This window comes from Rhyacophila brunnea, unplaced genomic scaffold (assembly GCF_057557595.1).
Source record: "Rhyacophila brunnea isolate RB1 unplaced genomic scaffold, BYU_Rbru_1.0 scaffold_2, whole genome shotgun sequence".
Taxonomy (NCBI): Eukaryota; Metazoa; Arthropoda; class Insecta; order Trichoptera; family Rhyacophilidae; genus Rhyacophila; species Rhyacophila brunnea.
The window spans coordinates 56,912,625-56,926,443 of record NW_028232859.1 but is presented as its reverse complement, the minus strand read 5'-3'; the positions used below and the strand labels follow the sequence as shown (position 1 = coordinate 56,926,443).

General features: G+C 31.9%; 1 protein-coding gene across 1 annotated transcript in view; it reads right to left on the bottom strand.

Annotated features, from left to right (window-relative positions):
* The window catches only part of LOC147072566 (neurotrimin-like), a 427,935-nt gene that overhangs the window by 17,415 nt on the left and 396,701 nt on the right, over window positions 1-13,819 (bottom strand). The window contains exon 7 of the mRNA XM_085946968.1: window positions 5,415-5,543. Coding sequence (XP_085803094.1) covers window positions 5,415-5,543 — 129 coding nt within the window. The remainder of the gene's footprint in view (window positions 1-5,414; window positions 5,544-13,819) is intronic.

The following is a 13,819-nucleotide window of genomic DNA, read 5'->3' as shown; positions in this document are numbered from 1 at the left end:
GGTAGAAGAATTACAAAGAAACTGCATCTAATATTACTATGGAATAGACCAGGACAATATTTCAAATTCAAAGGATATAGTTTTGCATATAAACAAATTTAACAATGATTAGTTCTACAAGAAAAATTTGGAGAATAAAATTATAAAAGCGTTTTAAGAAAAGTAGTTTTCAGTGAAAATTAAAAAAAAATGCTAACGAAAATATAAACGGCAGTATGGCTGATTGTATTAATACAATAAGAATTAATAGTGTACCGTTATATCGTAATTATTGTGATAGTTTTAGTAAGATTATCGTTAGTAGCACTATGATCCAGACACCTATCGTGGATTAACATTGGCGCAGTACACGGATAGATCGACCTTTTTACAATGTCACTACATTCTCACCATCTTTTTGATAGTATTTCCAAACGTTGTTCCCCGTAATTTTGTTGCCATGTTTTATTCGATGCAAATACGATATTTTATCTCTATTTATGCTTTATGGTGTATTATACTGATAATATGGACATGTAAATTGCGGATCTTGAAAAAAAATGACATCCAATCCCAGTCTCTATCAATTTTAATTTATACTATTAATACTATCGACCGAAGGTACTTGATGGAATTTGAATTTGAATTCTAATTGATTTGAGTTTTTTACTATTCCATTTGAGTTGTTTTTTGCTTAGCTTGAGAGTGTGTTTATTATTTGGGCACCGCATCAGTTACAGTATAGCCTTATGGTTGAGAGGGTTCAGAAGAAATTTTTGAGACTCCTTTACACCGACTTATACGAGGTATAAATGAGAACTTTGCCGTTCTGGGCAGTATTGACCCGTATGTCCCTGATAACTATCTTAGAAATAGAGAGCATCAGTTGTTTATTCTCCCAAGGTGCAGAACCAACTTGCCACTGGTAATGCCAATTGGGAGGGCGATAACTATGTTCAACCAAATTGCTTCGGGTGTTGATATATTCCACTTGCGAGAGGGTGAGTTTAGGTGGACGCTATTTTATAAATTCTTAAAATAGGTCCTCCTTAATAAACTCGGTGTACTTGTTTGAACTTCTATAGATGTATAATTGTATTGTGAGTATTGTCACTGCTTTTGTATAGTTATATTATGTTTTCTTTTTATTTTTTCATTTTTATCGCTTTTAATACTTTTTTTTGTTTCTTCTTTATAATAATGTTTCATGTCATGTTGTAAACGTCTTAAACTTATAATTTGTAATGTCCACAATAAATTGAAATTGAAATTGAAACTGAAATTATTAGGTTTTGATGGCTTATATAAGCTAATCTAGTGTATTATTATTGATAAGATACCGGGTTTTTTTACCAACACTTCAACTGTATATAATTTGTATTAAATTATAATTTATTATATCTATATTATATTGTGTATTGAGAATTATTAAGGTTTATACATAATATGGGTGATCTAAGAAAGATCATAAAAAGAGAATAATAAGAAAAGAAAAAAAACATAACATTTATAATTCGATTAATGTCCATTATTCAAAATTTTGGAGATAGCACGTTTAAACGAAACAGGTGAATTATTGAAAGGATCAACGTAAACAAGAGCGCCAAATAAAAGAATTTTGTGCATAATTAGAATCACTTCGACTGATTTGGTAAACAATTTAAATCAAAAAAGTATTGTATTATAGTATTTGTATACATATTCTTAAAGTCTCTACGCTATACCATACATAAGACTAGTTCGGAGACTGGATCAACTATGTATCTTTCACGAGATGGCGGAACCATTTATTTTCATCACTTTTGTGTAAATTCGCGATCTATCGGCGTTCGAAAAGAACTGCTGGAAAATAGTAGAAACTCTGGACAGACCATTTGTTCTCTTATTCACATTCTAAGTACATAACTACCCTCAGTGAAAGAACTTTCAACGACTGGACAGTGTTATGAATTTATAGGTAGATCAAGCAACCTGGAATATGAGAGTATGTAATCAGTGTAAAAGCGCTTAATTACAAAATAGTTTTTAGATACCTATGTACATAATATGTACATTAATATTATTAATTAATTTTGAGCTACCTACTAAGTGTATCGGTGATAAACTTGGTGTAAATCAACTTCAAAGTAAAGTAATATACATACGATTGTAAATTCTACAGTTTTATTTTTAATATTCTGTAAACGAGGTCTCCTTTTCAAATGATACTTTATTCTTATAATATATTCTTCTTAACACTGTAACAGGCCATGTGACCTAATGACAACGGTGTAGTAGTAGAAAAGAATCAATCACAGAAATATCTAAGTTTTTGTAAAATCACATACTTAAATAATATAATATTGTGACCTCACCGAAAATCGATAGTCAAAGGATAGTCCGGTGCCTGACGCAATGAACTACAAATTATTATTCTCCCATGTCGGTTTATAGTTTCGTGGGTCCCAAGTTGGAATCTTGGGTCTGCAAATACACATATTGTTTTTCAATCTGTGTTTGGAGTCAGTGTATGAACCTGATAGATTGAGCAATTGGTTAACATCCATTTCTCGCAAAAGCAAAAATCTATTAATACAAAACATCTACTCTGTATAGTCCCATCTATTCTTCTTAGGATCGGACATTGATATAATGAATATAATTATTACTTGATTAAATACATCAACACATTTCTGAGTACAGGTGCGTGCACTTAAATTTAACCGTTGTCTACATATTACGTGGATTAATTAAATTAAAAATTAATCATTCTAGTTTTACCTGTATATCTATCTAATTTTTATTTGCGTATTGTAAAATAAAATAAAATTATGTGAATTTTAGATTTTTTAAAATAGTCAAGAATAATCACCAACAACGATAAGCTTTCAATTATTATGTCTTAAGATTTTACTATGAACGAAATGAAGAATGAATGCAGTTCACAATGTCGACAGAGAAAACGTTTGTTTGAGTGAATGATAATGAGGTGCGGGGGTACGCGGGGCGTTCATCCCTGATTCCAATTAAGGTTTCTGTTGATTAAACAAATATTTATTCGGTCTCTGCATATCTTTAGCCGGCAGTCAGTGGGAAACGGAATTGCCAGAGAGATTTCCTACACACACACTATTAAGGATGCCATCGGGACAACCAGGAAACAGAATGACGTCATTTTAATAAATTGGTGGTTTTATGACCCTTTGTATCGCCGAGAGAAATCTAAATCAAAGGGTAGTTTGATATGAAAAGTAAATTAGGTATAGAGGCAGGAGTTTAGAAAAACAACTTTGACAATGTAACAGTTCATAGAGTGGTAATTGAAATCGCTAAAATACATGAATTTAGATTGGAATATGATTCAGCTAGTAACTTATATTTACATATCTTCATACCAAAAGAAATATTTCGAAGGAACGAAATTTACTGGTAGGTATTGATGAAGTCGTCAATGCTTTAACGAACGTCCCACATGCCCAACGAAGGTCAAAATGGAGATTTTATGGTATTTTCAAAGCATTAGCCTGAACATTCCATAAACGTTGTAGATAATTTATTTATATATAATTTTGAAGCTTTATTTTCCTTTATATTTATTTTAAACATTTGATGACTGCATAAAGTATTTTTATTAAATAAAAAAGTATTCTTTTAAGCCTCTCGATCTAATGTTTTAGAATATAGTCATATTTCAGTACATCCATGTGCAGTGGTGTTAAATTTTTTTAGATTTATTAATTTTTAAACGCATTTACAAAACCATTAGTAAAATTAATGTTAATATTATATAGTGAAATATTTACAATAAAAAACATTTATATTTTATAATTTATGTGATCCCAAATTTGAGAAGAATTAGGCATTTTATTATTCAAAAAATGGGCATGATTAACACATTTGAAAATAATACTAAAGATACTGATTTTAAGCTATGTCTTTGGCCATTCAAATGACGTGATAAACATCTTATGAATAATGATTGTTTTATAATAATTATTGACCTAAGTATAAGGTAGTATTTTTTTGAAATACGTAATTTCTATTGGCATTTCCCAGTGGTTAAGCTACAACATACGGCTGTAGCCATAAATTGACAAACGATAAATGAAGTAGGGAGTAAGATCATGTTAACGCGCGTGTTTGAACATGTACCTAACCGAAAAAAAATCGTTTTTTTTAATGGTAACGCAGTGTAGTGAAACAGTAGTGAAGTAATATAAGTAAAAAAATCACTAACACTCAGGTTTTGTGAAGATCATACTAATATATTGTGACCTCATAAGAAATCGAAACATCACGCTTTGGATTGTATATTTTTGTCAAAATGAATAAGCAGGATATTGTAATAATATTCTTCATAATTCCGGGCTAGTATTTTTAATAATAATAATTTAGACGATTTGTTGTATTTAAAGTTAAGTTTTTTAATCGAGATATAATAGCGTAATGATGTTTATTTTCTTTCATTTAAGGGGGAACATGCTCGTCGAAGGTCAAAATTGAGTTTTTATTGTATTTTCAAACCATGATCCTGGACACTCCTTAAACGTTGTAGATAATCTATTTATATAATTTTAAAGCCTTATTATCCTTTATATTTATTTTAAATATTTGATGACTGCAAAAAGTATTTTTGTTACATAAAATAGTATTCTTTTAAACCTCTCGCTCTAATGTTTTAGAATAAAGTCATATTTCGGTACATGAATGTGCAGTGGTGTTACAATTTTTTACATTTATTAATTTTTAATCGCATTTATACAACCATTAGTATAATTTATGACGAGATAATTTTAGTAAAATATTCACGATAAAAAATTATATTAATAATCTCTGTGATCCCAAATTTGACAAGAATTAGGCATTTTATTATTCAAAAAATCGGCAAGATTAACACATTTAAAGATAATTCTAAAGATACTCATTATAAGCTATGTTTTTGACTATTCAAGTGTGATAAACATCCTATGAATAATGATTGCTTTATATTAATTATTGACCTAAGAATTAGGTAGTGTTTTTTTGAAATACGCCATTTCTTTTGGCATTCCCCAGTGGTTAAGCTACAACATACGGCCGTAGCCATACATTGACAAACTATAATTAAAGTAGGGAGTAAAATTATGTTAACGCGCGTGTTTGAACATGTACCTAACCGATTTTTTTTTTTTTTTTAAACGGTGCATGTTCAAACACGCGCGTCAACATCATATGTGGATACCATACATGGCCATGGCTAGTGGCACGTGACCTATCATAGTTTTAATAAGATGTTGTTTGTTACGATCGCAAGATACATTTGAAGGATACTTGACGCTAGTTACGTCACGAGATATATCCAAAAAAATACGCAAATGTAGTAGGCGGTTAATATAAAATAAATAAATATTATAATATATATTGCAAATAGCATGTGTACACATGCCTTCAATCAATGTGTTGGTGTGGCGACTTACCCTTATCTGTGGAAGGGACGTCCCGGTTCTTGCCGCCGTAGATGGAGTTGTCGAGGTCGTCAGGGGCGGAGTAGGTCGTTGGCGGAGGTGCGGTCGCCGGACCGGGGGTCGTCGTAGGAGGTGAAGACGCTTTAATAATAAAAAAATCAGATTTATAATATTATAAATACAATTATAATAATCCGAATAATCATACTATGATGAAATTATGTTTTGGGTACACTTTTTGGTGAAGCATTATCCATTGTGTTATTAGTGCCATTTTTCGATGAAATAAAACCATAACAATACATTTGCTATATCTTATTTATTCTTTCGACCATGTCCTATCCTATTTAAATTAGGATAATATGGGCCTCAAAAAGGGATCCTCGTCAATGGCACACTAAGCTGTAAGCTACATCTATCTGGGACAACAAGTGTCTATAGATGGATGTATATTTGACGAAATTATTCCCAGAGTAAAGCTAGGCTAGAGTGCTTTTGGCCGCCTGAATAATGTCTTCAAAAGTGACCTTCCACTGTGCCTAAAACGCAAAGTGTTCAACCGGTGTGTGCTTCCCTTGATTACATATGCGTGTGAAACATGGACCCTAAGTAAAAGAGAGATCCAGAAACTTAGAGTAGCACAACATGGTATGGAGGCTGGGCATAACGCGAAAGGACAAGAAGAGGAATGAGTGGATAAGGAAGCAGACATGGGTTTGCGATGTAATAGAGTTTATTAAAAGCCTTAAATGGAGATGGGCTGGCCACTTAGCTCGAAGAAGAGACAATCGTTGGACAAATCTAGTAATCCAGTGGTATCCAAGAAGTACAAAACGTCCGCAAGGTAGACCTAGAGGCCACTGGATCGATTAAATGATAAAGTTCTGCGGAAGTACGCGGCAGCGCAACGCACAAGACCGAGAGAAGTGGAAGAAGCTCGAAAAGGCCTTCATCCAGCAGTGGATAGATTCAGGCTGATGATGATGGGCCTCCACGGAGTGGAGGTTTGTATTAACAGGTGATTTTGTTTTTACGAGAAATAGATGTCAGCCAATTGCTCAACCTGCTAGGTCCATACTCTGACTCATACACAAATTGAAAAACAATATGTATACTTTTCAGACTCAGGATTCGAACCTGAGACCCACGATGCTATAGACCGACGCTTAAGCCACGCGGTCATCGTGCGAGATAAGTGATATTCTTATTTTTAACTATCTGTCCGCCTATGACATATGTGATTTAAGTTATACCGTCAGAGATGTATCAAATAAAAGCTAAATAATGTTAAGCTTGTAAAACAGTATTACTTGAAATCCTCTTTATTTATAATATTATCGAATCGAGCTTCAGTATTGTGACGGTACAGAAATTAGATTCGATATAAATTAAAAGGATTTCTTAAACACATTTTAAGGAGATCGGTATTTTTTTTTTAATAATTTTAAAACTAACTAAACTTTTAAACTAAATTATTCAAAAAATGTTTTTGCTGCATAAGTAAAAACTTAGTAACTCAGGTTTAATGATAAACATAACCATAAAATAATATATAATAATTGGATGAGATTCTTTAACGAATTAACATTTTATATAGTATTTTTAATTATGCATAAGTTTGACTTAAAAATATTTTTTTCTTTTTAATGTTTTTGACAAATACTAAGTTTGATTAATTACAAGACTTTAAAATGTAAATTATAGAAATATCGTCTCAAATTGTAATCTTCGTATTTTTCGGCTAGGTGCATTGTGTTGATAAAATAATAATATAATACTTACACTAAAATATAGTACTTTATAATAATAATATTATAATATGTAACCTCATAGCTCTCTTTATTCTATTTTGCTTATAATTAATAAATTACCAATATGTAGATAGAAACCACTAAGAAATAATATATTTGTTTCTGTTTTTCAATCGATTTTGTCATGATCTCCATGCGAATTTCAATAAATTGATAATATCAGTTTTAAAACAGTTATATTAGTTAAAAAATATATTCTTACATACTTATTTAGGAATGGAATTTGGAAATGGAATAGTACAAAACTTAAATCCATTAGAACATATTTAAAATAATTATAAGATAAAAAGAATTTTTTATATACAACGTTTTTACATTTTCTGTTGAATCATATAAACTTGACTTGACTAGCTTAAACGATCAAAAAAAATGTATTTGATAGAAATAATACTGAAATATCATTTTGACACTCATATTAATTTCCATAGTAACGCACGTATATATTAATAATTTAGTTGCTAGGACCCCAAACCCTAGCAACCAATAATAGTGGATTGGATTACGGATTTCTTCCGAAATAACTTTTCATACAAAACAGATTTAACTGAAAATGAATTTAATTCTATTTAAAGATGGCTAAAAGTATTAAAAACATACATCGTGTTCTGATATATTCTAAAAGTTTCAAATGTCTAGCTAGTCGGGAAGTTAGTTAAAAATAGATTGCAAGATTTGTACCGGATAAACAACCAAATAAGAATACGACCTAATAAAAACGTTGTAAAATGTTACATACAATATTTAAATTTCGTACCTGCATTCATTTTTATTAGTTGTTCTCCTAAAAACAATGATGATAATTATGACGTATTTATTGAAACAATAGGTAGTTTCTAGATTTTTTAAATTTTCATAAATATACCATTAGTTGGTTTTCCTACATTATCTAGCATATTTTCGTGAGAAACAATTGGCAATACTTACTATTTTACATTTATTAGGTATTGGCATCGTGTTCTGATATATTCTAAAAGTTTCAAATGTCTAGCTAGTCGGAAAGTTAGTTAAAAATCGATTCCAAGATTTGTACCGGACAAACAACCACCGGACAAATAAGAATACGACCTTATAAAAACGTTGTAATTAAGTACCTTCAGTCGATAGTATTAAAATTAATTAAATATAAGTTTAAATACTTTAGCGTTTCCAAAATATTTTTTGAAAATGTGGTGTATAGCACAAACGGACACTGTAGTGCGGTAACGACTGGCCGAATATAATGCAATAAAACAAAAGTTTGGTTTCGTGGGTACAATTGAGTCGTCTGTTATCAAAAGTAGAACTTTCCTATATATATATATATATAACATAATATTTGGTATAGTTTCTACCTTTAACAACGTAGAATATTTTTGAAAACTGTTTTGAACCTGAGCGATATTTTTACGTTCCCAAAGATGTATATGACCGGTAACTGCGGATTGGATATGACGCATTTTCCGGGTCGAGAATAGATTTTATGGAAAAACTGTTTTATTGACGTGCAATCTTATGGGCGTTATCAGAAAATTTGATCGCTTTTATGTAATGGAAGAGCGATAAAAGTTAGAGGTTTATGCATTTTTTTGCGTATGCATTTCTGCAGTGGTGTCGAGACGTCATCACCATCATCAATTTACTGGTTATCTGAAAAATTAGGCTCATTCAGTTCATATTGGTTTAAAAATTTCTTTTAAATTTTGACATACATGTACTAGGTAAGGTGTGATGGAACTCTTTTTTCTTGGACGGAGCACAGGACGAACCAGTCAATCATCCAGAGACTGAAGATAAAGGAACGGCTCTCGACGATATGTCTGAGAAGAATTCTGCAGTTTTTTGGACATATTGTCAGGCGCGGACAAGACAACTTGGAGAAACTGGTAGTTTTAGGTAGCCTCCAGGGAAGGCGAAGCAGAGGAAGAGCGTCTGCGCGATGGAGCGACCAAGTGAAAGAGCTGACTGGGGGCACCATCCATTCTGCCCTGAGAGAAGCGGAAGACCGAGAAGGATGGAAAGTCTTGGTCGCTCAAAGGATGGCGAAATTTAAATGTGGTCACGATCCTCAGCCATGAGTGCACGACCAAGAAAAGTACTAGGTAGTGGATTATTATAGTTTTAAGTACAATGTATATAATATAATACATTGAACTTAAGACTATAATAATCCACTACCCAGTACATTTATGTCAAAATATATTATCGACAGTCAAAAGGGCGTTAGTGACGAATCACTACTGTTCAGGAGAGCAAAAAGAGTTAAAAAAAATCATTTTAATGAGAACAACTTCTTACTTAGTATTGGAGTTTTCTTTCTTTTTCTTTCTTATTATGTAGTGTTAATTTATTTATTTATTTGCAATTAAAATTTTTAAATCACTTAATTCCTTTTGGCTGTCTAAGAAAAAATACAAAGTTCATAAAGAAAACACCGAATCGTTTTTTTTCCCATTTTATTCATGTTTTTGTTTGTATTTCTGGTATGTTTTATTTATTTTGTTTATTATAGTCATTTTAATTTTGCAACGTTACGTTAGTAGTAAGTACGTTAATTCTTATTGGCTTTCTTTAGAGTTATCACATACGCCCAAATTGAAAAATCGTAACTCTGTTTGCAGTCATCTATGAAGAAAGCCTTTATGCCAGTCGGTAGATATTTTTTTATAAACCTAACCTCATATTATTTACCTCAAAATCACCAAAATATTTCTTATGCCCTTTTGGCTTGAAGCAGTCAATATATAGAAAACATACATCCCACCGTGAATGCACATCTATTATGCAGGTATATACATTATACACCCTTCAATGTCGTGCTGAGAGTTTCCTAAGCGTAACTTCCCAAGACCTTGGTTGGCGCAAACTAGAGTGTGCGTGATTGCTATTCTGATAATAATTATAATATGTTATGGCCAATTCGTCATGAGAAAAGATTGGGCCGGTCTTAGTAAAATGCCACAAGCTTTTTAAAACCTGATAAATTTTCCTTCGTAGATACCAAGTCGCAATAACTGACCTGTCCAACTGAGGGTCGGATCGATATAATATACACAATATACCAGCAGTGAAGGGTGGAGGCAGACTGTTCGAATCGTCCATAAATAGTGCACATTGAACTTTGTTAGTCATACGTATTCGTTTTTATTGAACTAAGACTACAATTAATAATTAACAGATGGTGTTGGTAAGTTTTTAAAAATCAATTAAACCCTGCCATAACCAAACCAAAATGGTTTTGGTATACTTTGGGCGATATGACAAAATTGTGCACACTTTTTCATTCATACTTATTTGTTTTCGTTGAATTAAGAATACATAATATTACACATATTGTTGGTTCATTTTTTTTAAATCATTAATACTGCCTAAACCAAACTATATTAGATAAAAAAAATATTATTCTATCTCTAAAATGTTTATAGCTATGTATGATTAAATTGCATAATGTTAGATATTTTATAGATAGACTAGTATTTTTTTACTATTATATATTATGGTTTGGTTTTCGCAGCGTTTAATTGAATTTTAAAAACTAACCAACACCATCTGTAAATAATTGTAGTCTTATTTTAATGGAAACAAATATGTTCGACTGACAAAGTTTAGTATGCACTACATGTGGTGGATCTTAACAGCCTACTTCCACCCTTCTCCACTGCAATATACAAGTATTTAATATTAGTTTAAAGTGCATTAAACAAGTCTGTTGAATTAAAATTGACCATCGAAGTATTTGACTATCCGGTTATTGAGTAAATTTATATGCCCTGGAAGGGCCACCATCGCCTCTCATTTTATCTTCAATATAATGTCAACATTTTGCTCGGTTGGGGTGCGTGGCACACATTATTATCATTGTTCTTTTTATGAATGATAAATTGAAGGGGACCACTAAGTTAAAAAATAAAAATGCCCCTCCTTAAATACGATACTTTGTCTTCCACTTCCGTGCCTCTGCTTCTTATTTTTCTTCTCCGATGATATCCCAGTTGATCTTCGGCAATTTATCTTTGAAAAATTTAACCGTTACCCTATTGTGTTTTGTCCCTCGGAATATTATTATGGTCGGCTGGAAGCAAAAGGTAAAAATGAAATTTCCCTCTAAACAGCGGTTGTTTCGGAAAAAAATCTGAGGCTTTATTTAAAATGCGAAAATGTTTTTAATAGTCTGAAGCAATTTATAAAACTTAACTTCTTAATGCTTATGTATTATAATTAATTGTGTTTAGAGTAAAAAAAATGTTCTCGCCACGCGGACATTAAATTTGACAGAGTAAAAAAATTAAAAACAAACTACGGGTCCACTTCCTTGAATATTTTTTTAAATCTATTTAAAAAATCTTAGACTTAGAGATGACATACAACTTTTATGTATATAAGGTATCTTCTTCTTCTTGGTCATGCACTCATGGCTGAGGATCGTGACCACATTTAAATTTCGCCATCCTTTGAGCGACCAAGACTTTCCATCCTTCTCGATCTTCCGCTTCTCTCAGGGCAGAATGGATGGTGCCCCCAGTCAGCTCTTTCACTTGGTCGCTCCATCGCGCAGACGCCCTTCCTCTGCTTTGCCTTCCCTGGACGCTACCCAAAACTACCAGTCTCTCCAGGTTGTCCGGTCTGCGCCTGACAATATGTCCAAAAAACTGCAGAATTCTTCTCAGACATATCGTCGAGAGCTGTTCCTTTATCTTCAGTCTCTGGATGATTGACTGGTTCGTCCTGTGCTCCGTCCAAGAAATGCAAAGCATTCGGCGCCAATACCACATCTCAAAGGCATCAATTGTCTTCCGCTCTCTTGCCTTCAGGGTCCACGACTCGACTCCGTATAGAAATATTGAGAACACTAATGTTTGCACAAGTATCATTTTTGTGGCAATCAAAATTCCCCGATCCTTCAATATAGTGGTAAGGCGTGTCATCGCATTTTTTGCAATCTGTGATGTGCAATATAAGGTATATCCATGTGGAATGGAATTTGGTCGTTCGAACTATAGTCCAATAGAAATTAAGTCGTGAAAATGTAAAACGTATATACTATAGTAACATAATAAAAAATAACTAAAGACCTCAGAAGATAATTAAGTAAGTAATCGTCACTTGAACTGATCATATTAGATGTAATGATTAGTCGATATCAAACCTTTCAATCAACTAGTTCACAAATAATCTCTCAATCAAAATAATGGTTCCTCGTATACTGTATTTGTAGGCAATAGATAGAAAACTATCAAAATAATAAAGCCATGCTAGTATGTAATAATATTAAAATATAGGTATATGAAACAATTAACAGCCATTACAGCAGTTTTGTGTTTATTAATCAAATATACCTACATATTGTATCCATATAAAAATAAACTAAGATGGAAATTATACCAAATTAAAATACCAAACAACCATAAATGGTGATCCCGACGGAAAGTGATAAACAACTACAGTGCATTAATATTTCATTGATATTTTGTTGAGGAAGCATTAAACATTTTTAATCTTAATTCGGTAAGTCGTTTTAAAATTAACTGTAAAGAAGTTCACATAATCTAGAATCATTTGACACAAATTGCATAACTCACGATCCGCCATAACAGAGAGATAAAGACATGTAAATTGTCGTACTTTTAACTAACGCTTTGTTTTCCGTAACCGTCGCGCAGTAACTCTTTGAAAAGTAGGAGAATATTTTTTAGGCAATGAGTATTAATTGACATTGAGCATTTCTTTGTGATGGTGAGAGACAAAAATTATTCTTGAAATGCCTGAATGTTATCAGCCAAATATAATACGCTTATTCAACTCGAAGAATTGCAATGGAAAAGTGTGATAGATCATTGTCAGTATTGATACTGGATATTAGACCACAGCCTCGATTTTTATACATAGAGAATATTTAATTTAGTATTTCGATTACCCAAGTAAAATGAATAACAATAAAATAAAATACGTACCGAAAGACAAAACAGTAGGTAGTATATTTTTTAATGTAAGAACACCATTGTTAATTTCATTCATCAATAAATGCTGTATATCAATTATGATTATTTTATATTTTTAATTGTGCTAACCATAGTATCAGCTATTTGATATATAAATTCAATGTATCAAATAGTATAAAATATTGCGTTCTTGACAATTGTGTAAAAACACTGTGAAAGAATTCAAATAAAAATTCTAAAATTGCATACCTACAATAATGCCATCATTAAACATATGGAGTATCTGTAGAACTTGATTGTTGGTAATTAACATACTTACTAAGCCTGTCATCGAAAATGCTATTCTACTTTTAATTACCACCCTTATTCTATATTACGATAAATCGATAGCATCTTAAATGATGGTATCACCGTGCAACCCCTTAATAAGTTGTCCCAACTTAACTCTAAGTATGACTTATAATAAACTACTTAAACTATAGGAATGTAGGGGGTATGTTATATTAATATAAAATCAAAAAATACATATGATTTGTTTATTAGCATGTCCGAACGTCTCTCCAAAATATTGCAGCGGAGAATACCTTGTCAGTAGCCATCAGCAGAATGTACTCCTCATTTCATTACTAATATAAATGTTAATAATGCCATTGATTATATCAACCCAGTAGCCATCATCGTGTTGCGTCAA